General features: G+C 43.5%; 1 protein-coding gene across 1 annotated transcript in view; it reads right to left on the minus strand.

The window, feature by feature from the left end:
- The window catches only part of LOC130386083 (follistatin-related protein 4-like), a 198,109-nt gene that overhangs the window by 34,948 nt on the left and 135,564 nt on the right, over nt 1-27,597 (minus strand). Inside the window, exon 8 of the mRNA XM_056594865.1 lies at nt 17,590-17,756. Coding sequence (XP_056450840.1) covers nt 17,590-17,756 — 167 coding nt within the window. The remainder of the gene's footprint in view (nt 1-17,589; nt 17,757-27,597) is intronic.

A 27,597-nucleotide genomic window follows, 5' to 3' on the forward strand; every position in this document is an offset into this window, starting at 1 on the left:
CAAAGACAATAAATGTAATCTGAATCGTCATGAGGCCAAACATTAAGGACCGTGCTGATGGGGATACTTATGGACAGATATACGGTCCGTCAGTCAGGCTGGTCTCATTACTCACATGGGTAGCCACGATCCTCTCTGTGCATTTCATGTGCCTGCGGATCTCACACTCGCCAGGCTGAAGAACGGTGACTCCCTCGTCAGAGAACACGTAGAACATGTTCCCCACACTCAGCCCTGAGGAAAACCACAGCAAAGACAGGAATAAAGACTGTGAGATAGGACTAAGAGAACAGAAAAACAGCTCCAAGCTCCGGGTCAGTGGTCAATGGCTCTGCGGTCAAACTAACAACGAATAATTATAATAACAAGAGGATAATTGGCCAAGAAACTCCTCCAAACCGCACCTAATTCCATTGGAGAGGTATTTTTCTGCGTAAGAATGTTGGCTATGTGCCTGATTTTCAAGGCTTTATCCTTATCTCAGTATTTTTACTATTTATCAGAAAGAACTGAATAGGAACCAAAAAGTGTCCTAACACAGAATGCTGCTCTTGACTACAGGCTTGTTGTGTATCTTAAGGGACAGCTGGTACCTGTCATAGGTCCTCAACATTTCATCAAGCAGTCTGCTGTTAAGTTAGCACGTCAGCCGCTAACATTTTAGCATGAACAGACAGTTTACGCTGTTGTCAGTTCTTCAGAAAAGGCCAGGACTGCATACAACAACAAAAACAAGCTCTTCTGATGAATAACAACAGCTGTCAGATGTCTTTCCTGGATGTCTAAACAACAGCTGCCGATTTGTTAGCTAGAACCGAGAGTGTGGCGGGAGGGAACCATGTTGCGAGCAGGTCTGTTACAGCTGTCACATGTCCATAATGCAAGGGACACAGTTGAGCAGACTCATATCCTGTCTCCGCACTACAACAATGAAAAGCATCACATATGGCACAAAACAAAAAAAAAATCGTCACACTTCAGAATTCCTTTTAATTAAGACACGTGGATCTGTTGCGTGCATGCCCGATATACCGTACCAAATATATAATATTCACGGTGGCCCCCTAGAGCTCAAATCACCGCAACATAAGAAAACACATGTACTTGAGAAAATGCAACCAAATTAAGAAAACGTCTTAATTTATTTTACAGCACATGAAAAACTCAGGCGACATAATGCATCACAGAAACGTCCTGCCATTACACAATGACACTGGAAGTGTTTCCGGAGAACACTCAAAAGGTGATGAACAGGCTTGGACAAAAAACAAAACCAAAAGGCATGCATCTAAGCTAATTTCCAACACCCCTGGATAGCTTCAACTTCAATGAGACTTCATGAGACAGACACTATGGCAGCAACAACAAGCCTGTTCAGACGTGAATCAAAACGTTGTGGCATATTACCTTCTTCTCTCCAGAGGATGTTGGCCACTGCAGAGTTCGCAGCAGAATGATGGAAATGGGAACAAAGGCGGCGGAGATAATGGCAGGTAGTCAGTGAGAGAGAGAAGAGAGGAATAATATTGGTGAAAAAGGACCCAAGATCAAATTTCACTGAGAGAGCAGATCCTCTTAAGATAAACATTCAGCACCTTCTCTCATGACTTGTCAGTACCCATCAAAATTCAACCTCTTACACAAAGCACCGGATTAGTGTTAAACAACCACATATCAACACATAGATTTGAAACATCTGATGGAGGGTCATGACCTCTTTTACAGCTGTAGCGAATATGAGACAATATGAATATCTAGATCTGCATTCAAAATTCAATATTGATTGTTGCATCAGTCAATATACTAAATATTAAAGACACACTATAATCATTTGTAATAAAACACTTCACTACTCAACTAATAGTGGAGTCACGAGGCACTACAAACCAGCTTTAATTAAAACTGAGCACATTACCAACTTGTGTATCTTTGTATATGTAATGAGTTTGTGTGTCACGGTGATGATTGGATGGTGGTTTTCACAATGCAGAGCTGTGTTCCTGGGACTCACAGGTCTTCCTGGCCGAGTCTTCCACGAACAGGGAGGAGATGTCCTCGTCCACCCCCACCTCGTTCTTGGCGATGCAGGTGTAGGCGCCGGTGTCTTCGTAGCGCACGCTGCCGATGTACAGCTCACTGCCATTGGCTGAGAGGAACATACAAAAGAAAAAAAGCGATTCGGCTCCATCACTAATGTTCTGTGTTCATAGAGTTTCTAATGCATTCATGTTCAGGAGGTTGAATCTTGAGTCTCTTATAGACTGTTCCCCAGGTGGAGACACCCGATGACGTAATCAGCCTTTAAGAAATGATCTGCATTGCTTTTTAATGCAAGCATCGTCAGGCACTTGAAATGGAAAATATGGGAAGCCAAATACTTTTATAAGCCAAGCAAATAAAAGCAACAACATGATATTGCTATAACTAGTTTAAATTGAGGTTTTATACTAAGGTCTTGCCTCAAACGCCATACAACAAATAAATGACAAGCTTGCCTAGTCATTTTTGGTGATATCAAGTCATATGAAACTACAGCCTGTTAGGCTGGGAACACACTCAAAGACATATACATCCTAACAGACCATCAAACATTTAACCACTTCATCCCAAAACCCATTACCGGGTTTTGCCCCACCCCCAACTTCAAAGACTTCATAAGGCATTTCAAAACATGACAAAGTAGTATAAATACTAGATTATCAACTGTTAGTCTATCATTACCGTTTGCTAAATGATAACTTTTTCAACCAAAGACAAAATAAGCATGCAACAACAACAGTTTTATTAATATTTCTGTGCACATGTTTCTGTGCACAAAACAACATGTTTGATATTATAAATATCAAACATGTTTAATCTATTGACTCCTGGAATCAGAACAGCTGCGACTGGCTGTAGGCTCAATTTGGAGGCTACAGATGTGTATCCTAAACCACTGCAAAGTACGAGATAACGTGTGGTCACAGTCCAGAGCGACGAGTGCAGACTCTGAAAAATATTAAATATCAGTTGTCAGGGGAAAATCTGGATTTGGCCGTTTAATCTTGGAGTGTGTTCCTGACTTTAAGGGAGAAACCCCCTATCCCTTTACCTGCCTTTCAGCTTTCCTGTTATTCTGGGGCAGATTTGCCAACTCCCCTGGAAAGATAGATAACCATGCCATTTTGTCACTTATATTCAAATAACACCGTCATTTAGAGAAAACAGGAGTCATGTTTTTGCCAGGGTCCGCCAACCAGTTAGCGAACGTTCCACCCTTCTGTCATGTCCGAGAGAGCACAGGCTTCTCGGACCCTGGATGTGTGGCCCATTGCATAAACAACATCGCGCATTAAAACACTCCTACACAACGACGGTTATACAAAGTCGTCGTGGGTCGCAACCATGGGGATAACACTCCCCCTCCTGTCTTGAAGTCTCAGGCCGAAAACATGTTTGTTTGAATATCGGTGTTTGAATATGAGCTGAAAGAGGTTGTTGACTTACACTCAATTCAGCAGGTGACCAGATAATCATATTAGCCAATCCATTTCCCAGAGGTGTCATTGGTAGGCACACACAGGTGTGGCTCCTGACACTATTCAGAGTCTGCTTCTTCTATGTACAATGCCCAGGCAATACACTAACCTAGGGATAACACACACTGACCATGGCCCTTTATCCAAGAGCTGTCATAGCAGGGCCAACATGTGTAGACCCCGGCATCGTGTCGGGGCCTGGGCGTCCAAGGCTACAGCCCCTAATGTTTTATTAATGGCCCCCGATCCATGAACCAACGTTATTTTGTATTTTCTTTGCAAAAAAAGCTATCAGAAAAAAAACGCTGGATCTAAACATTTGTCATTCTGATCATGCATTAAAGCCTTCAGAAATCATATGATATCATTGATCAAAAACGTTTTAGGTCCTCTGGGTGTCTTTCAAAAAGTAGATGTACTTCACACTCCTTGACACGGGCACATTCTGTGTGAGCGAACGAGGGAGCGGGAGAGAGAGAGCGAGAAAGAGCAGGGCTTGTTATTGCACTAAACTGCATGAACTGTATCGGAAAAAATAATTGTGTGCATGTCCATGCGTGTTTTCGTGTGTGTGCATGTCTGCATGTGTGAATGTGTGTGTTTGCAAGCGAAGAAAATTGTATATTCTGATAAACTAAAGTTAACAAAAATATTAACGTTTTTTCTCTAGTCTGGTACAGAAGCATGTCAATAAATGTTTAATGATTGCAGTTGTGAAGTTATCTGCGTCTATTCAATACTAATGCTTATTGCAAACTACTACTACTAACTACTAACTAACTATATATATTTTGTACAAAATATTACCTATGAAGATATTTTCTTCGGACAAAACGTGGCTGCATTAAAAAGAACGCCCTACAGAGATCCAGGCTAAGCCCTGAAAGTATTAAATGTGGTGAGCACCATGGACCTTGTTACACACCCATACATTGCATTGGGAGTTGTTTCATTTGTGCGTCAAAGCAAAGCGCCAGCAACCGTCATCTTTTATTTTATTTTCACTAGTTACGTGTACTCACCGTGCAATGGTAAAAAAAGTAGCAGACTCAAAGTAGTGCCATGAGGGACACCTGTGATTGACCTGCAACAACACTCCTGTCAAATGGGTCTAGAAGTGGCTATGCATTCAAAAGCATGTGTTTACCTGTAGAGGGTGGCACATAATACAAACCAATCTACAAGTGGTGGGAATGTTTGATCTTCAAATTAAAGTGCTCTTGGCTAAAGTACAAAATATATATTTTTTATTTTCTTGTAAACCCACCACCATTTTGGTGGTCGCACCAGTTTGTGTTGACATTTGAATTGTCTTCGAGCCTCACCTTTCTCAGCATCCTACCGTAATCACATCCAAAACTTTTTTCTTTCCATTTATAAGAAATCCATACTTGCATAACCGTATAATTTGTTTGCTCCATCTCTCTCTCTATGTTCCCACAAACTCACTCCTTCCCTCTGCTCTCTCTTCTCCTTGCTCTCTCTCTCTCTCTCTCTCTCTCTCTCTCTCTCTCTCTCTCTCTCTCTCTCTCTCTCTCTCTCTCTACTCTACATTGGTCTAATTGACCCATGTGTATCAGAGTGGCATAGCAAGAGGCTATTCTGAATGCAAAATGAGACTGAAATCCTGTTGTAATCCTTTCAAATCCAATCATAATACATGTTTGTCTTTCTTTCTCCATTTCTCCCATCTCGTTTCCCCCGTGCTTTTCTCGTTTGAATCGACTGACGCGTCCAAAAGTGCAAGCAGTAGCATGCCGCTGATGAAAGTTTAGCACATTAGTGAAATATCTCTTGGCTCCTGATAACAGCGCTTGGTTGCTAAATTCTCTTTCATCATGGTGGGAATGTGTGTAATACGTCGTATGTTTGAGAAGAAAACTTAGCCTCGGTGCATGGCTGCGTTAAATAAGACAAGCTATTGAATTACACATAAATCATAATTATGTCCTGATCAATTATTATGGAAAGCCCCTGAGGCAGCCACCATTAAATGAGCCTTCACGGGGCCTGCGTGCAGACTGAGAGCTGCTTGTGGAGCTTGGTCTGGGGGGGAGGTGGGGGGTTGTCTGTCATAACAGCTGTTCTAAGCCTGCACCCCAAGGTGCGTAAATCCAAAGACCTTCGGGGAAACAACGAACAGATACATAAATTGAATTAGTAATCAATAGCCTCGCGTGCTTACGGTGGTTGTAAATGCTTTGTAGGTAGACAATGTAATCCAGCAGCAGCAACCTGTGGTGTGTTCTGCCAATTGAAATGCTTAATGTAGAAAAACAAAATGTTGCTTTGGCTGGGAAGGCTGCATAATGGAGCTGGATTTATTGGCGGCTACTGTCGCCATACTCTGTGCTGTTTATATTTGCATGTCTCACATTCACCAATGAAAAACACACAAATGCACCAACACATAGAAGCACACACACATCGGCACACAAGCACACGCACAAACACACACTAGCCACTGTGCGAATAATGTGCTGCAGAATGGCTCAACTTTTGTTTAACATGAATCACCGTTTATAAATGGGATGCAGGTTTACAGGTTATCCAACACATACTATTGACAATATTCATCATCAATAGTCAAAATATATGCCGTGTCAGAGACATTTATCTGTTAGACAGTAAGTCGCATTAAGAATGTCCTTTTGCCGTGTGTACTACAGGAGTTAAAACTAACGTTGGCAACATGGCAGTTAAAGTGGGAGAGTATAATCAACCGATATAGCAGGAAGATGGTGTCCAAAGTGGCTCAAGCACCATGGAAAGCGACAGGCTCCTCACATAACCAAGGAGCTTCAGTAAGCTGCAATCAGCTCCATGAACTGCAAATATTTAATTGGCGTGGGGAAAAAGGGCAACCAACAATCACGTTCAATGACAAAGAACCTAAACTTGTAAGCTATGACCTTTACATTTACAGACCAAATATTTAAATCCAACTCATAAATCAATCAAGGAACCTCATCCCTTGACCCTTGGCTACTTGATGCTGTCGTAGATGACACCCTTTTGGAAGTACCTACTGGCACCTTAAACAATACAGGCTAGGTAGTCAGAAGGTTGGAGAAAATGAATTAAATTCACAGTGCGTATCTTTCACTTACTAAATCTGAGCTGACGAAGAACTCTTATTCTGATTGCGTTTTTATGTTCATAAAAATGTAAATCTGATTCAATGATCAAATGTTCAGAAGACACACAGCTGCCCTAGTATAAGAGTTCCTCCAATTACCCCCCCCCCCCACCACTGCTTTATAATAAGGGTAAAATAATTAACAATTATTTAATATTAGTTAATGCAGTAATAATCATTAATTTAGTTAATTAACGTTGTGTAATGACGCTATGCAGCGCTTTCGTGCCGTTTGTTCAACAAGAGGGAAAGAGCCCTATCTCCATTCCTCACACTTCCTCTCCCTATCTGCCTCTCCCACTTTCTCCCAAAATACCTCTCTCTCTCTACCCCTCCCCCTTTCTCTCTAAATAACTATTTTTCCATCTGCCCCTCCCCCTTTCTCCCCATCTACCTGTCTTCTCATCTGCCCCTCCCACTCTCTCCAAAATACCTCTCACTATCTAACCCTCCCCTTTCTCCCCCTCTACCTCCCTTCCTCTCTGCCCCTCCCCCTTTCTCCCCTCTGTCTCCCTCTCTATCCGCCCCTCCTACCTTCTCCCTAAATACCTCTCTCTCTATCTGTCCCTCCCTCTTTCTCCCTAAATACCACTCTCCCTATCTGCCTCTCCCCCTTTCTCCCCTAAATACTCTCTCCCTATCTACCCCTCCACCATCCCCCCTCTACCTCCCTGCCTATCTGCCTCTCCCCCTTTCTCCCTAAATACCTCTCTCCCTATCTACCCCTCCACCTTCCCCCCTCTACCTCCCTGCCTATCTGCCTCTCCCCCTTTCTCCCCCTCTACCTGCCTCCCTATCTGCCTCTCCCCCTTTCTCCCCCTTTACCTCCCTCCCTATCTGCCTCTCCCCCTTTCTCCCCCTTTCCCTCCCTTCCTATCTGCCTCTCCCCCTTTCCCCCCCTCTACCTCCCTTCCTATCTGCCTCTCCCCCTCTACCTCCCTCCCTATCTGCCTCTCCCCCTTTCTCCCCCTTTACCTCCCTCCCTATCTGCCTCTCCGGGTTCTCTTAATTTCTATCTCTACTTGTTATCTGCATCTTTCATGTCACCCCTTTGTGTCTCTCGACCTTAATCCACACACACACACACACACACACACACACACACACACACACACACACACACACACATTCAGGGATACACACTCTCTGACACAGACCCTTACACGGATACACACACGCCAGTACAGCCACACCAAAGCTCCTTCCAACAGCATGAGCGCGTAAATTAATGAGATTAAAATACATCTGCTTGCTAATTAATTGCACATGCCAAAGACTTAGTAATACTTAGTGGGCGTACTATGCACAGCATTTTGCCTTCGCAAGCACTCCATCCCCCCACTCAACACAGCCTTGTCTAACCTCCACCTTGTCCAACCGTTCACTTGCATGGGCCCTTCACAACTTCCGGCGGTAAAACTATATTTGATAATTCACCGTTGCTAAGTATAATTGACCGCTGTCAAGGAAAACAAAGGATTCCGGACCACCGGACCACTCCGCAAGTGGTCCGGTAACTTGTCAACCCCAGCGTCTTCGGTTGCTAAGCGACGTCAACGTCTTTGGCGGACTATTTCTCTGCTGATCAACACTATGAATGCTGGTAACAAATACATTGTAAATAAATTGTTTCGTTTTGGGAAGTAGCCGTGTCATAAGCGGGATAATGTATGGAACTTCGCCGGTCATTATCGCAAATAAGCCCCTTCAGGGCGAAGCAAGACACCTTCGCTGCGCGTCGGTGTCCTGTTCGCCCTGTCGGGGCTTATTTTCCCGATAATGACCGGCGTTCTATACATTATCCCTTACATAATATCCATAAACAATTCATAAGAAAATGTTTCTAATTTGTCTGTTTGTGTCCTGGTACAACCCCCCCCCCCCCACACACACCACTCCCTCCTACACCGCCCCCCCCCCCCCCCCACAGATAAACCGCTCCCACCTACGCTCACACAAACACCACTCCCTACACAAACACAAACACAAACACAAACACACACACACACACACACACACACACACACACACACCACACACACACACACCACACACACACACACACCAGCCTGTCCTGCATGCACTTGCTATTCAGAAACTATGAGCAAGGTATCCAGATTATCCAGATGAAGCAGTGTCCCGGGAGTCTGCGGCGCTGCTGTTGTTTATACGTTAGCGAACCCTGCCACACCTCCTCTTTGTTTGAGTGCTTTAGGAGGTTGGGCAACAGACTATTAACACAGGTAATGGTCCAAACACTGCCAATAAAACTCTGGGTTAATGAGAACCAAGCCATAAAGAGGAGCTTCCTTTTCTCCCTCTCTCTTACTCTCTTTTACAACTGACATTGAAGAAATACCTTTTAAAATGACCCTACTGAGGCAGGCGCGAATGAAAGCCATACATTTGATTTATATTTGAATTTTAATCTGTCATTTTCACAGTTCTAAATGAGTAGACTTGTTCCATCCTTCACAACTCAACTGTCTCCCGTTCAGAAGGAGGAGGGCCATTTTCGTTGAGTTTAACTTTCACTTTTACATCCACACATATTAATTAAATCCCCAAGTTCCATTCAAGTTCCATTCTTCTGCTTCGGTTTTATTTAAATCCACCTTGACAGGATTACATTTCCCTTTATGATGAACGACGTATTGTCGCCTCGACGACACAATGTTGTTTCCATGGTTTTTCATTAGACACAGTGACGGGAGGCGTCGCATAACAGGAAGCTGTTTATCTCTGAGGGCGAAGCGATGGTACTTGAAATCGAGACTCGAGATATGGAGTAAACACACAAAATGAATAATAACACCAGCGAGATCAACATAAACACACACAAACACACACACACATATTATGCAGCCAGCAATATACACATAGAAAGATGAGCCAATAGCAACTGGTTGATAAACAAGTTTGGATAACCACACACAGACACACAGACACACAGACACACAGACACACACACACACACACACACACACACACACACACACACACACACACAAACACACACACACACACACACACCCACACACACACACACACACACACACACACACACACCACACACACAGAGGAAGGCTCACCTATGAGAGAGATCTGTTTGGAGGATTGCAGCTGAAGATCCAAGCCATTCTTCAGCCAAATGAGTTTTGGGTTTGGGATGCCGTCGGCATGGCAACGGAGGCTGGCAGACACTCCAGGTTCCTGGGCCTGGGTCTCCGGGTAGACCAGGATGACTGGTGGGACTGCACACACAGACACACACACACACACACACACCACATACATATGTATATATATGTATAAATATAGACACACAAACCCACACACACCAGAGAGACAAACACAGAGGACACACAAGCAGTGAAAACTAATTACACACAAACAAACTGTGTCATGGTACACCAGGATTCCTATGGGTTACTTCATACACGCACACACTCACAAACCCACATAACACCGTAACTCCAGAGCCCTGGGGGTGCACCATTCGTGAGCCCTGCATGAAATGGCTTTCTGACGTGATCCCCCCCTTCACAAGTTCTGTCGGGAGGGGCTGCTCTCCAAGCATGTCCCTCCCCAGTGGGCCAGACACCCCCACCTCCCACCACCATGGAGTCAGGTGGGAGCGGAACACCAAAACTGTAGGCTGTTTTGTAAGCTCTCCCTTTTTACTTATATATATATATATATATATATATATATAAAAGATTTACACAAGGCATATACATTATAGATATAGATAGAGGTGGTGATTGGGACGTCTAGTGACTACATGCAATAATCGTCCCCTGGATCAAGAAAGAAACTTGGAGGATACATTTGAAATGATCAACTCTTAGTCCAGTTAAATCCCGTCAAATTATTTTTCTATTTTGAAGTTTTCTTGCTGCCGCAGGGCCTTGGGAGGGGCTGACTCCTCCCTTCCAATTATGTCTGTAACTGGTGGAAGCCTGCTGCTAATTAAATTAGATTGGAATAATAATGAATTAGCTTAAATAAGACATGTATCATAATTGGCAGCAAGGCTGTTCAATGTTTAATATATGCACCATACATTTTGGCTTATAGGGTCTTAACAAGCATTACATTAATAGTTAATCTATTGAGGGGCATCCATGAGGGATCCTTAAGTGAAACAAAAGCAACAAACAATAATTAATTACAATAACAAATAATGATATGTTAATCAACCATTTCAATGACAACCCTGAATCCCATTATGAACCCTGGCCTCTCAATCTGCCAGGCTACACTCCTGCTCAGGTATTTTGCACATCTCAATTGCTTTCTTATGAACCTTTCCTCTTGCAAAACACAATAAAAAATTAGGCTTATTGTAGGGCTAAATTGAAAATAATTTCTTCCTTTATGTTGTGTCTTGCATGCAGCTCCTTGTTGAAACAAAGGCTGCTGAAGTGTGTGTGTGCATCTGTTTCTTTATGACTTTAAAGGTGTATGTGTGTGTGTACTCGCCCGTGTTGCGTTTCTAATCTTCCATTTGTAATGCTATAACATGGGGGGGGCGGGCGTTCCCGAGACGGCTAAGCAATCCCTCGTGTGTAGGAGGGAGAAGCCCTATGCAAATGATTAGTCTGAGTGGGAGTGTTGATACCCTGCCTGCTGCTACTTAAACACACCCTGTGTGGACGTCTGTGTGTCTGTGTTTGCCTGTATATCTCTCTGTGTGTGTGTGTGTGTGTCCGCTGGCTGTTTGATGTTGCCCAGCTCAGATGGGCAGCCATCTCTTCAAGCAAATCCATTGGACACTCTTAAGACGTCGAGAGTTGGTCCAAATCACACATGAGAATGGCACCCAACAAAGCTGTGCATAATTGTAGTTATTTGTCTGGGAGCAGGCATAAGGTAGGGGGCAAGGAGAGGTATTGTTTCAGAATAGCACAGCTGCGCGATTCATTCTTATTGTAGGGAAACTAATCACTTTGACAAAGCGCTTCTTTCAGCAAACCGTGCACTTCTCGTAACGTCTGACAAACTAACCACACCACATTAAGGATGACAAAATCTCAAGTCTCAAGTTGTAGGAACATAGCCCTATAAAAATACTATGAACTGCATGCTCTTGTGTATAAGACGGATCGCCACGCTCAAAGAGTATGGCTAGAGTTCCAACAGATTGATTATTTATGATTTGTTCATTCCTATAACTATAGAAGCCTAATTTAAACGTTAATGAAGGTTAAATAGAAGTGCACTGGAGTGATGTTAGTTTGACGATATTCTCTTGCAAAACAAAACAGCTTGTTGAAATAGGACCGATTTTGTTCCTAGCAGTCTTGTATAAAGACACACTATGAGATCGCTGAGATCCATATTGAACGAGTTGTTTTCCTAACATTAAGGACATTGTGTGGCCCTCTGGGAAATGTCTGTGAAACATTGTCCAATGTGTAAACAGGCCTAATAGGGAATCAATCGTTTCTCTATGAGCTATTTAGACTTGGAAGCAGAACTGGGAGAATATTGAACGTCCAACTGAATTCCTCATTACGGATCACATTGTGTGCGTCGCCCTCCCTCTGAAACAACCCAAATATATTAAACACGTCTTACACAAATTGATCAGAATTTATGGAAGGCTATAATATAAAACTAAATAGGCGATAAAAGTGTGAGTATTCATGTTTAAACGACACAAGACAAGCGCGTCATCAGGTAAAGACACAACTTCAACCAGGAAACCTTATGGAAGTTACCATATAATTAGGAATGTGGTGAGGGTTAGGGATTAACGTTAGGAATAGGCTGGTGCAGCACTAAGTTTGGGCTCAGCTTGTCTGTCACTTAAAAGATCATTCATTTACACAGCCACAGCATTAGGGAACAATATCCCTGTTTATACCTGTGAAATGACCTATAGAACATTGTTCAGTATCTACAGTCCTAATTAAGGGAAATGTGTAATTATTTAATAATAACATCAGTGTCTGTTTGTTTGTAATGTAATGCTGAAAATGAAAAATGGTTGGTTGGTATTGGAATGTATTTAGGCTATTTTGTCTGAATGCAACATCAACTCATTGAATGTTACAAATGTGTTTCATTGTTTATTTCTTATGTGTGGACCACAGGAATATTAGCACATTACACGTATGCAGCTAATCCGACAAATAAACATTAAAGTCGGTATTAATTACATGCTATATACATCAGGTTGTTTAACTGCTTGTTACACGTGTTATTATACTGTTAGGAGGATTCTGCAGTGTTCACATAATTAATAATAATACAATAATAATAAAATAAGTGATCACTATCATATCATTCTCCTGACATCTACTTAGTAGTATCATTGTACTTCCCAGCACTATAGGTAGGGAAGTAAGGGGGCGTTACTGACCATATCACCTGCGAGAACATGCGGTTGGTGAAGGTCCGCGGAGCCGGATGCATGGCAACTGGACTTCCCCATGTGGATGGTGGTCACCTTGGTGATGTACAAGGGAGCGTCATCCCCAAAGTCCGGCAGGTGGGAAGGAGCGGAGGAGAGAGAGAGGAGAGAGAGAAGGGAGAGAGAGAGAGAGAGAGAGAGAGAGGAGAAGGGAAGAGAGAGAGAGGAGAGGGGGGGGGAGAGAGAGAGAGAGAGAGAGCGAGAGAGAGAGAGAGAAGAGAGGAGAGAGGAAGAGGTGGATAGGACAGAGGACGAAGAGATAGAGAGAGAGCGAGAGAGCGAGAAGAGAGAGAGCGGAGCGAAGAGAGAGGAGAGCGAGAGAATTGTAGGAGCAAGATCAGAGAGAGCAGAGGGAAGGAGTGAGTTTGTGGAGAACATACGAATGAGACGGATGAATTGCGGAGGGGGGGTGGAAAGGTTGGCAGTCAAAGGCAGTGTGTGCATAACAGAGGCCCTATTGAGTCCACGAACAGAGCAAGAATGCACAGAGGGAAGAAACAAGAAACAAAATTGAGACAGCACGAAAGAGAGAGAGAGGGCCAAGCAGGGGAGGGGGGGGGGAATAAGTTAGAGGAGACACAAACGCAACTTCAGATAGACATGAGAGGAGGAGAAACAGAGAAAAAAAGAAAGCTAGAAGGGAGATGGGGGGTGGGGGTGATAAAAGACAGGGAGAGAACGGAAGAGATAGTGAGGAAGAGTGAATGGGACAGGAAGAGGGCATGAATCAACTGGTGGCCCCGCCGCGCCCCAGGAAGTGGTTGGGTGGGTGGGGGGGGGGGGGGGGGGTTATTCGATCCTCCCCCATGCGGCGTGGCGGCTGCCTACGACTGACAATGTCAGGGTTGAGAAAAATATAAGCCATTAGGCTGATGAACGACCCAGTTGTTTGTGGGTGCAGCATTCGTAGTCCACCCTGGGGAGTTCCAGCTTCCCATCTTCACTCGGATTAAGACATTAATAGTGTGCCGTCCTACAGAGTAGCGCAGCAGATGTACGGGGTGGAGATGGTGGTGGAGTGAAACGTGGAGGAGGAGGGAGGGGGGGGGTATTGCACTATTTCACAATATGGGGCCAAACAAGGAGAAGAGGTTGGCCCTTTTTTCTACTTGGACAAAAGTGGCTTGATGTGAGGCGCAGAAAGGTGGAAAGGATCTTTTCAATAAACTTGATGAGGGCAAAATGCGATCATTGGTATATGATCAGTAATTAATGGCTGCCCCCGAATTTATGTTGCGAACATGATGACTTTGACCGCTGGTTACGATAAAAGCAGGGATACAGCAATGACTGTAGACCCTCCCTTTGGTCCTCGATCACAGTGTGGGAGGACGTGATTCAGTGGCTGTATCCCTGATGATGACCTTATGATTAGAAGTCAACTCAATGGAAAAGTGGAGGTTTTTCATGATTCTTGTTCAATGATGCCAACAGGTATAAGATGATAGTGGGAGGGTGTGCTAAGCACCAGGCCATGTAGCCATGTAGGACATATTCTTGAGTGTGTGTGGTGACGGCTGGTTAAACATTGCACCTGATTGTTCAATGTGCAACAGGTTTGCAGCCTCACCCAGCCCCAGAGTCCAATCAGTCTGACTAAGGCCAGGGGTGGCTGCAACAACCAGCCATCATCCACACACACTCACAATAATTTTTATGTATAAGTATGTGTCTATATGATTAGCATATGGGCTAAATGGGATCTTAATTTAGCATCCATATCAACTTGCATTGAATTGAATTAATTTCAATTTCTCATCATGAAACAATGTGTTTCCTTTGTGAAACTATACATTTAGGGACACACCGAACTTAAATGAAATATAGCATGTCTCCAAATGTTAGTCAATAAACAACCAAATGTATATCAAACTGTTGCTGTTTGATATACTATATTTCTTCACTAATCCCATAAAAACAAAAACAAACAAGCATGCTTCATCAACGTTCAGCGACCCAACACGATTTATTGGGCTGGGATCAGTGAGGAAAGTTGTTGTTCTTATGACACTCAATGCTAATAAACTGCATTCACAAAGCCCTCTTTAATACATTGAAATACAAATCCTCCCCTTTCATATTTAATTTGTCCATCAATTCTAATAGTTCTTGTAGTGTGTGCTGCATAGATCCTTGTCCAATTATATCCCTGATATGTCTTGTTCTTTGTGCATGTTTCTTATCTTACTCCCACCTCCCAGCACAGCCCCTCTGAGCTCCAAGGCAACAGATAGTTAACGCTCCGTAACCCTTGGGGACGGCTCTGTGTGTCACGCCCCTTCTCTTTATCTCTCGCTCCATGTCCACCAGCAGTGTTTCAAAACGGTCCGGCCAGACCCATGGAGTAGCACACAGCCAGGGAGCATTGGCATGGCACAATGCACAGCCTTTGGTCAGGTTGTGCATTGTGCCATCAACTCTGCCGGTCTCATGGGGACCATACACATAAGACCGAAGACGGTAGTGAGATGCATAGCCTCGAAACCCCATGAGGCAATCTGTTTAATCTGCTTCTGGGTTCAGTTGTTTCACTCAGACCGCTTGGATGTGGCTGTTACATGCTGCAGGGGTGTATTGATTTGATAGATTTTTTTAAGGTTGCTTATAATCACGTTACATAAGATTGTTTTTCGGCTTATATTCCTTTTTCCTTTGTTTTGTGCAGTTTGATGTGAAGGCATGCGTTAACGGTCACTCATGGCTCTTGCAGCGCTTGATGATGTATTCATGGGAATACCAATACACACACACAAGTGCGCACACGCACACTATGGAAGGTCAAATTTAGTTGTTGAAAACACAGATTTTTACTCTCCTTTTCCTTAAATGTAAAACGCCGAAAATGTAGCGTTTGGGCGGCTTTTTAACACGCGATTGAACGCATCAAATAGTGCGTAATTCTTTTTTATAACTAGGTATTTTGTCAAAAAGATTTGTGCACATTTCCATATGAAACACGAAAATATAAATGTTCTTAACATACAGATATATTTCATGATAGACAGTGGGCATGTACCCTAGATTGATTTATGACGAATATTTTGAACATGGCGAGAAAATGACGTTCATATTTGGTTCCCTTTTAAATATAGTGTTAATAAAAATAAGCAACACAAGTTGCCTATTGAGTGTGAGTATAAATTGCACACCACATCGCTATGGGAACATGCCCACTGAAGATCATGTAATGTCAATCTTCAGATCAATGTTTTAAGTACGTTTTGTTTATATTTCATTAATTAATTTTTTAACATAACACTTCTTTACCATCGTCATTATTGATATTATAACCTAAAGAAAAGGAGCTACTGGTAAAAATAGCCACGCTGCACAATAAGAAGATTCAATGAAGACCCACATAACAGACTTTCAATTCACACTGAACACAGCTGAAGTAGGGGTATGCTATTATGCTACTTAACGGAGAACACAATGGAGACAAAAATTGGCGATCCAAGGGAAAAAAATGTTTAGTCTGCAGTGTAATACTGAACACATTACTGTACACATGGATTCAACACCCGATATAGCCTAGGTACATAATGTAGTGAAGTGAATGCACAGCACCAACAACAGATCATTGATGTACTGGTGTGCGCTTACTTCAGGCTATTTTACGAGTTCAATAGCTAAGTCAAAAGCAGTCTAAAACGCTGTATTTGCAGACGTCGTACAGTTGAGGCAAAGCGGTGCAAGAAACTGGGTTTTGAACCACTAAATAATTCACAGGAGCACTTTGGAGATGTCAGCCATTTGGCGGTGCTTCAAAGGGTAATTGTGTTGAACTTTTTAGTTTTTGCTCTGTTACTATGTCTGTCTAGGAAATTGACGTATACTTTTTTCAACAGTCATCGCCCCAAAGAAATTCATTTTGAGGAAAGAAACAGGTAGCAAAGCAAAGGGAAGGGCTACTGACTGTCAACTCTGGTCGCACCTCTTTCATAATGCTTTGTTTTGGAAATGTCAAACTGGTAATTTGCCCTCTCTGGCTTATACTAACAATGAGACTATCACAGATACACTGTTGACATAAGCAGAAGTTCTTTGCTAATGCCAATCTTCATTAATTGATTTGCTTTGCGGTGACTTCTGCACACATAGCCGAAGGCTTTATGCTAGTGCTCCCTTCCTTATTGGAGAGAGAAGGCTACAGTCTCCCACAGTGGCCGATATGGGATTGGCCAATGTAACACAAAGAGTATTTGATACAATTATGATCGTATCAATAAGATTAGAGTTGGTAGAGACAGTTCAGAGACAGCTATGGTGAGTGGAGACGGATTAGAGTAGGTGGAGAGAACTACGGTGGTGGGAGACGTTTTGGAGTGGGTGGAGACCGCTTTAAGTGGGCATGGACAGATCACAGGGGGTGGAGACAGATTAGCTTGCTGGTGACGGATAACTTTGGGTGGAGCCCAGATGCGGAGGGTAGAGACAGACCCAGAGTGACAGGCTTCAAGAGAGGATGAAATTACTCTTCGAATCGGGGGTGACACCAAACGTGTACTCACGTTGATGTCCTCAAGGTCCAAGAAGTTGAGAATTATGCCGTTCCTTTTCCAGATGATGGGTGGGCGCAGTGTCCCCTGGATGGCACAGGACAGGACCATGCTGAGGCCGACTGTTACCGTGGAGACGCTGATCCGCTGCTCCTCGGGCAGGCTGAGCTGGACCACCTCTGTGTAAAGGAGAAGGGGTGAGAATAAGAGCAAAACATGATCAAACGGTAAGGAGACAGAAACTAGGGAACTGAATAAAGGGCATTTATATGATAGAAAGGAAGAGCGAGAAACATGAATACATGTGGCAACACAAAGCAGACGATAATCGTAATAGGGAATTTATAACAAAGAAAACACAGAACCAAGAAACAAACGGTAAAAACCAACCCCAAAAACAGACAAGAACCACAGGCTATTTAGAGGATTGTTTCGTGGCGGTGCCCCAGCGCCGCTCAATACATCTCAGCGTTCATCTCATTGGCAGTCAGACAGGAAAGATAAACAGCTGTTACTCCGCAAGGGTGAGAGCGAGAGCTGTCTGCTGATACAAAAGGACCAGTGTCAGAGGACACTCCGCTAGCCAAATATCATTCTTCTCAATGAGGGGGAATTTATGTTCATGAAAATGGCCTTCCAATTCAATTCACCTTTATGGCAAATTGAGAATTATTCTTCCCCAGTTCCCTTTGGTCTCATAAATAGAGGACTGCTGCCCAGGTTTGGTCCTAGTGGAACAATGGTAATGGTGAAACCATCTGAACATTTGCAGCATGGACGCTCATATGTTAACCCTGTTAACCGTTCCAAAATGACTTTGGAGATAAAACCATGAAGTTTGAAGAGTAAGTGCTCCGTTGGGAGTGTCCCCTCTAAACCCATTCCCACACAGAATTCTGCTGACGATTCCTTGATCCATCTGCTTGCTCTCTGCGATACCATTTATTATCTCAACACGACACGGGCAGATAACTCACCGGCACAGCCAGTGATTAATTGTTCATCCTGTGACTTTATTTACCCTTGAAACAAACATACAATACCCATAACTTAGTTATGTTTTCAGTCCCACAGTGAGGTTCAACGTTGCCACTGTTGTGTACCAATGGCATCATCCCTGCCTCTCAGAAAGTACAACAGACAGCTGCTGATAGACTTTGATGTCTGAGAGGAGCAACCTCAGGCCCCGACCCCTCTGGCTTCAAACATGGCTGTTGTAAGAGACCCCCTAGACAGTAATCCTCTCTCGCTATCCCCTCTCTCTCCTCCCCCCCCCCCCCCCCCCCCCCTCCCTCCCCCCCAGTGACAGACTCACCCTGGGTTTGACAGCAGACCTCGGCTGTGATCTCTCAGAAGATGCCTCAGGTCTTGACAGACTGGGCAGGTGGTGATTGTTTAAAAAAAGACCAGATATATAAATAAATAAACAGAAAAAGGTGATGCCTCAGCGAAGCTATCAGTTGGGGGGGGGGTGCAGAGGGTTCTGGAACCTATTGATTCATCGCGGCATCCCGGGGTCCGCTGTCAGGAGCGGGAGCTCACAGCGTGACGGACGGCCACGCACACCGGAACGACGGCATCATCCGATAAGCAGGGAATCTGCAGTGTCATCCTGTGTCATTGGCGCCGACGTTGCTTATTCAGTAAGCCCGTGGGAGTAGGGGGGGATGGGAGGTGGGGGGCAGGGGGGGTATCTGGTTTACAAAGCTCTAAGGGCAAAGCATGCAGCGTGTCATTCTCTAAAGTGCCAAAGCTAATGCATCATTGCAGTCCAATCCAGATTTATCTAAGCAATCATAAGGTGTGAAAGCACATGAAACAGAAACATGAGATATGGAGACAACAGGGAGGACGCTGCTGTTTGCTGATAAGCCACCTGGGAAACCTTTCATCAATTGCTTTTTCCTTTCTATTTCCAATCATGCATCGGAAACATAATGCGTCCCCATCACGTGTGCTTGTGGATGTGCTCGTGCCTAGTTAGTTTGAGGTCTTGATCCCTGATGACGAGAAGTGGAACGGTCAGGCCTTCCCGAGTGATTAACAGTCTTCATGATGCCTTAGTGGGGAAGCTGCCTAGACATGACCCTTCTGGAAGACAGGCTCCATAACCGCAGGCAAGACTGTCTGCGCCACCCAAGATCCCATTTAGCCTCAGAAACAAGGCCAGCTTAAACCCCCCGACTGTAGCTGGGGAAGGATAACATGGCATTATATACTTATTCACCCTGCTAGCCCCATTGCGCTTACACCCAAACGCACGACTAACTTATCACAATAGTCACTTTGTGCTTGAGATTAATTCTTTATCTATATGTTGATTAACGCACTATTGATTGGCTGATATTCCCTGTTAACCACTCTTTGGAGGGGACTGGTCCGGCCAATGAGGGAATTTCTATTTCCATCCTTTTCCCAGTCTCTGTGTGAGGGTAAGAGAAAGTATGCTATAATGGGGATGATGAGTAATTAATAAATAAAGTAGGATATCAAAACAAGGAGCGGAGAATGGCGTGGCAACAGAGAGCGTGTAAGAGAGCTTGGCCATACAATTAAGTAGACAGAGAGAATGAGAGCAAGAGAGAGATAGTGTAAAGTCTGAAATGTTTTTATAATAAGAATAGGAACAGAAAGAGGGGTTGACAGAGGTAGGGAGTGAGAGAGAGGGAGAAGGAGAGAATGAGCGGTAAAAAAAGGGTGGAGGAAAGAGATTGAGGGGGGAACATATGTAGGACGAAGGAGGGGGAGTAAGCAACGGAGAGGAACGGAGGATTAGGATGCAGAGCACGCAGGTGGTCCACTGGTGAATAACTAATGTCGGGAGGAAGCTCTGGAAGTTGTCCCTCTCAACTTGTGTTAGCGCAGACACTGATGAGTTGGAATAACACATGAACCGCCCAGACAGCACAGCAGCTAATCACTACAACGATCTGCGCCCACCCCATGCTCCACATCAGACAACTGCTAGGGTAATCCCGCCGACGGAGAGAGCGGTAGCCAATCAGAATGGATTATTTTTTGTTTTACACACAGGAAGCACAGCATCTAATCCATCCACTTTTTTCACAATCATGATTGAATACCTGGAAGGCAGACTCACAGGCAGAGTGAGTCTGCCTTCTGCCTTTTATTTACCATAAAGTGTCACGGAACATTATTGTTAAAATGCAAGAGTTCCTAGTCACCCCCTGAACCTGTCTCTTTCTTGTTAAACTGTTGGCTGCACTTACAATGCACTTCACATGCACACACTTCACACACACACACGCAGGGACAGACGAAAGTATGGATGACCAAAAGGGTCACAGTCCTCCTCATTGCAGACGTGTTTTGATTTAAATCGGCGTAAAATCCGGCAGCTGACCTTTCAAAACACCACATATAACGCTGTATAATGCTAGTTGTACAATTTGCCGTCTTTTAGGGTATTGTGGTGGGCAACTCTATAATGGTGTAAAAGGTGGCATTTTGGATGGCTATTTAACACATTAAACAGTGTGTTAAATACAAAGTTTGATAAGAATCAAAGAGCCTCCTTTTGCTTGTCGCAGCCTATGAACCTCCCTCAACCAGTCAACAATAACCAAAGTCAGACCTCACCAGTCCCCTGTTGAACTCGTCGTTCGCCGCGGTGCATTTACTGCACTGCACCATGTCGACCCAGTCTATATCAGGTGTGTAATCCTTTCAATTCGTTCAATTCAGTAATACACTGAGGGCTAGACATTATCTTCACTTAGATAACCATGTTCTGTCTCCCTTTAGATCTCAGAAAGCAACTTACTGAAAAAGCTAATGATAATTGTATTCCCACCCAGGTTTCATGAAGTAAATTAGGAAGACACATTACTATTCACAGCATTTAAATGAATAACATGGTGACGGCAGGGCTTTGTTTGTGGTGAGGCTATTAACAAGAAGCCACGGGATGCCTTGAAGTGACTTGTGTGTGGGGAGGGATAGTATCTAAAACTTTGTACACATTAACAACTTCTCTTGTGATGACAAATATATGCACTGTAGTGTGGGTGGCCAGAATCCAAGCTCTTGGACTGCAGTTGAAGAGTTTTTATGGCATTACCCTGACATTCAATAAGTGTGTATGTATCGACCTGTCTAAATGCATGGCAACATTACCATATACGTCGTAAATAAAAAATACAATACTACCCCTAAACATTCAGTTCCTCCGTCTGTGTATGCATCTCATTTTCTCTCTCTCTCTCTCTCTCTCTCTCTCTCTCTCTCTCTCTCTCTCTCTCTCTCTCTCTCTCTCTCTCTCTCTCTCTCTCTCAGCCCCTATGTATATGTACATATTCCCTGAGTCACAGTTAATTGTAAATCCTGCCCCCAACCCCCCATCACTATTTATGTGGGTGGTGGCACCAACACCAACTCCTGCACACATCACTCTCTATGTAAGTGACTAAGGGAGGTGATTATTCATACAGGGGGGGGAAACCTGGACGAGCAATTGGCAGGCAACCTATTAATCACTCTGGATGCAGACCCCCTAATCTCCCTCAGGTAGAGAGGAACCCTGCCTAACTATTCTATTCACAGCCTTAGTCTCCGCCTGGCCCCCCTATCTCTCTCTCTCTCCCTCTCTCCCTCTCCTACGTATTTCCACTACACCCACCACTAGCTGATTGTTTCTCTGGCTCTCTTCTCTGTCTTTGTTTTATATCCCTCTCTCACTCGTTCTCAGTGTGTCTTCCATTCTTTATTTGTCTCCCTGGCTCTGTTGGTATAGTTCCCTCTGAGTGTGTATCTGTACCTTAGATCATCTCTCTCCCACTGCATCTTTGTATTATTTCCGTGACCATCTGTTGCCCTTTCCTTCCCCGTCTCTCTTTATTCCCCTCCATTGCACTCCTCTCTCTCCTCTCCTCCTACTCTGCTCGGTGTATAAAGCGCCAGAGAGTCCTGCTTTTTCTCCTTGCTGCTCACCCTTCATAGGAACAGAGCCATCGTCTCCCCCAGGTCCTTATGACCACAAAGCCAATGATCCTCATCAGAGCCACAAATAAAAATAATAAGAAGTGCCATTAAAGAGCAGGTAACACACAGAGGGAGGAGCAGGAGGAGGATAACTAACTATCAGGCTCCCCGGGCTTCTCCTCAAAATAAAGGTTTCCTGAAGGTGAGGGGGTTTTATATTCTGGCACCAAGGACAGCGACTCTGTAAACCAGGCCTCACCACATTCGGGTATCAGAACCAAGGACAGCGACTCTGTAAACCAGGCCTCACCACATTCGGGTATCAGAACCAAGGACAGCGACTCTGTAAGACAGGCCTCACTGCATTCGGGTATCAGAACCGAGGACAGCGACTCTGTAAACCAGGCCTCACTGCATTGAGGTATCAGGACCAAGGACAGCGACTCTGTAAACCAGGCATAACCGCATTCAGGTATCAGGACCAAGGACAGCGACTCTGTAAACCAGGCCTCACTGCATTAGGGTATCAGAACCAAGGACAGCGACTAGGGTAAAACATACTGCATTCGGGTAACAGAACCATGGACAGAGATTTGTTTGTCTGTGCGATGGCACTCCACAATAGCTCTTATGTATAAAAGTGAGGTAAATGAATCAATCATGAACAATAAATAAAAATGTTATGCATAACAAAAGCTCAGGACACGAGTCTCTCTCTCATTAATGAGGGACTGACTCCTAATGGTCTGCTTGTTAGCAATCTTGAGTAGCTTCACCTCCGTCCTCTCAATCATCAGCTGTATTTTAATTCACTGTGCATCCCCTGCATGACACAATTTAAATTACAATGCTACGCAATTAAATGACAGCACGTACATTTTTGGTCATGCAATTGAGCGGATGGGATTAAAGGACTTACTTTTCGCCACATTGCATGCTGGGAACGCTCTCGATGTCTCGGTTCAGCTAAGACTTTGGACTTGGACCAGAACATTGCACAGCAATCTGATGTTGTTTCGGTTAATGCCATGCCAGGAAATCCAGATCATTGAATTTGTGAGTCACATATTGTGTGAATGTTTTCCCTGGACTTCTTTGTGCTACGACTTAAAAGGGTAAATGACGCGGGTCTACAAAGCAACTGGGCTCGGCTACCTCTGCACACCATTACCACTGGAGGCTGTTGTGGTGGCGGGTTTCGCTCTGTAGTTTAACATAAGGTACAACAAGTAAAGTGATCTTGGAGGTGGGCAAAAACCATTTTCACAGGAAGTGTTTGATGTTTAATAAAAACGAATGCCGCATGAAATGAAACACAGCCCCGAGCTGGCCCCATCCCCGACGGAGAGAAAGGACTGGTGCAGACAGAAGGACAGCTAAATTGTATGACCGCCTTGCTTTCAGACTCAATTTCGCTAAGTGTAAGTGTCCGTCAGCAAACTTCAGGTCGTAAGAAAAAAAATAACATCATCAAAATAAAAGCTGCATCGTTGCAGCAAGCACAAAGTTAGTCATTACCAGCAAGTGTCACTCACACCCACAGCACTTTAGCTCTTCAGGATACCACCACTCAAAGTATCACACCCCATGACATCCATATTAATCACTATTATCGGTCACTATCCTTTTGTCGATGCAATTCTCCATACCCAATCCAAAAAAACGAATGTATATAAAAAAGTGCAATTTGTATACATGTTTCTTTTGGGCAGGCATGTTCTCTCAACGGTTGGATCGGAGACATACAATTGTAAACAGGGTACAAATAGGTGCCGAAAGCTGGCATCAAAGCATGTTGACTTCAAGGAGCTTGGTCTGTATGGGTAGCTGATCAGCTGGTCGATTAGTGATCAAGCTGCTGCATTCATTCCTCAATCCTTCCCTCGTTACGTTCTTTCTTTCTTCGTTCCTTACATTCTTACAATCCTTATTTAATTTGTTCATTCATTCGCTATTCACTTTTTCCTGCGTCCTTCCACTGGGAACGGTGGAATAGTTTAGCAGCATTGGTTTGGTAATGACAAAGCAGAAGATTAGCCTTAGAGTGTCAAACAAAGCCATTCCCTAAAGGGACAGCAAGGAAAGACAACATTATAACAAACAGCCAGTTTGTAGAGGTCACAGGGTTTCTTTTACAGGCGATGGATGGAACCTCGGTTTACACAAGATGGGTTGGGAGAAATTAAGTTTTAATGTTTAATGTTGAAACCAGAAAGATGTCATTAGGTAGAGAAGGGCTGCAGTCTCATATGAATACACCAGAGGTACTCTCATCCTTGTTGCTAATTCCTTAATCTATCCAGCACTTTAGTCTGGTGCTTATTTTTGGAAACGTTGTCCTTCGGCACTATAATGGACTGTATACTAATCTAATTGTACCATTTGGCTGTTCCCAGCCTCACCTGGAGATCCCCTTTGGATAAAAGCTTATGCTAAATGAATGATTGCAAATTCAGGTTTAACAGGCTCATCAAGGAGGCCTCCCTTGATTTAAAATAACATTGAGAAGTTTACAGTCAGATGCTAATCTCTCAAACATTTTCTAGCCTATAAGGACCACTTATAATTTACCCTAACTCATATTGTATAATATACAATATGAGTGAAGGTATATACATGTATCATCAGTATATTATACTGATGATACATGTATATAATAGACTATGTTGACCTAATCTAATCTGGGATGAATGTCCGTCTGTCTATCTGTATTCTCCTCCCAATCTATCCCTTTATCTCTGGCTAGTTATTCTTCTCCTCCAGGTCTGCTTTGTGATGTGTGGTTGTCTTGTTTCCTTTGAATCCATCTCGGCTTTGATCTACAGTCCAGCCTGTTGCTTTGTGCTCTCATACTTTCGGGTCCATCCATCTGTTAAGCCGTCTGCATTCTGCACCTTCCTACCAACGGTAGCTTGCTTTCATTTCCCCTGACTAGACAGATGTAATTTACGCTATGGCTGCATTTAAAGTTGTTTTTCTATTGTATGAATAAGATAAATGCATTCATACAATTGTCCGACCTCATTATCTGTTCACAACGTAGGAGTACATGTCTTTGAGTCTCTGGACACTGTACGAGTCGAGACGCAAACATCATGCTTAACAGGTTTATTTTGTATTACTAACACAAAATGGTCTTCTATTTAAAAGCTCTTACTGTTCTATAGAAAAGGAAGATAATTAACATATACTGTCTTGCCCTAAACTAGGGTCACAACTGGACACAGACTAAATACACAAACACAAAAACACACACACACGCACACACACACACACACACACGCACACACACACGCACACAAATACACAAATGAAAATTCTGCAAACAAACAATGCCAGTGTGTTTGGGTTAAAGGATGGAACTGAAGACCATGGCATCTCATTGTTCCTCCCTCTGCGCTCTTGTTGATGTTAATTTATGCTTATATATGCAATCTATGCGGAGGAGAATGAATGGAGGGAGTGCCAGAAAGAAGGAATCATGCTCAAAAGTGTAATAAAGGGCATAATGCACACGCATACGCACACGTTCAAGATACTGCATCACCATGACAACAACGACGATGACATGTCATCACAGAAGGTGGAGCAAAAGAGTAAATCAAATTTGAAATAATGAAATAAAGGAGGGATGGAAAGGTTAAACCAACAGTGCAAATGAGGCATAAAAGAGAAGGGAAGAAATTAATAAAGAGGACGGTAAGAATTAAGGGTGATTCAGTGGTCACAGAACACAGTGGGGTGATGCACCAGGTAAAACGCCCCTCTGCAGGGCTAAGAGAGCAGGGTTGGAGCTACAAATTCATTGTGGGGTGCAGTTGAAAGTGAGAGGAGAGAGAGAGAGTGGACTAGCATTAACATTAACATCATTGGAAAACAATCAATGGATGGGCATGACATGAAGTTGAAATCAGTGTTTATCCAACACCAAATTACCAGCAGAATTGTACAATAGCAATGACCAGCAATTGGAACAGAACATTTGTCTGCTGTATCAATGGAACATTTATTTTGGATTGTGTCCGTTACATTTTTGATGTATTATGAAAAAGTGCTCATAGATTAAATTCCCTCACTCGGGCCTGTGCAACACATTTTCATGCAACAAATGGATCCATAGAGTTTCCATGCTTTGTTTATGTGGTCATATAGTGCAGAAACATTAATATCTAATTGTACCTAATTGCAACCTTTGCCATTGATCTCCCCACCCCCCATGCTGGAAACAGACCACCCTTTGCTAGCTGAAATTTAAAAGTATAGATCTAAATCATTTGTTAATGAGACAAAAACATAATAATCCTGGGTTGCTTTATTGGTTTGATTTTTGCCCTAGGGCAGGTCTCGCATATTACACTTTAAAGACACCACCACCACCACAAATTATGAGCAGTTTGGAGTCCAACCCAGTAGTCAAGCAATTCCAGACGTAGAAACACTTCAAACATGTTCATCAAGCATTCTTTAGATTTAATTCTTTATGTTTTTTTCAATTCAGGAGAACAACAAAAGTCTATTGTATATAGGGATGCAGCCATTAACCAGTTTTACCATTAACCGCGTTATTGAATGTCACAGTTTGGTAATCGTAAAGGCTTCGTGACACAGAGTGTCTCAGGTCTAACTCTCACATAAAGGACATTGGTACATTCCTTTTCTAGGAACAACGGTTGCACAGTGATGAGAATTGTCAAACAGAAAATTGCCAGCGCAACCTGCAGACGGAACGAGAACGAAGTAACAGCAGCGATGCACCAGCTTAGAATGCAGTGCGGCACATGCTGTCACAAGAGCGCCATTCACATTATGCTACATTAGATAAACAATGGCTGAGGGACCGAGCATTCACGCTCTGTAACCACCCGTAAAACACCTGTGGTCGTCAATGTGGGAATATGAAACAAAGAAAAAAGAAAAGCGATTACTCAACCTTTATATAGTGGAGACGATCTTATGCTGCATCTTTTCACCAAAATATCCAATGTATTTAGAGGATACAATAACATTGGACTTTAGCTTTTTAATCCAAGTCTTAAATATTGTAGTCAATGGTTCTCTCTCACCCATGATGGAGTGGGT

This window comes from Gadus chalcogrammus, chromosome 7, assembly GCF_026213295.1.
Source record: "Gadus chalcogrammus isolate NIFS_2021 chromosome 7, NIFS_Gcha_1.0, whole genome shotgun sequence".
NCBI classification, from domain to species: domain Eukaryota; kingdom Metazoa; phylum Chordata; class Actinopteri; order Gadiformes; family Gadidae; genus Gadus; species Gadus chalcogrammus.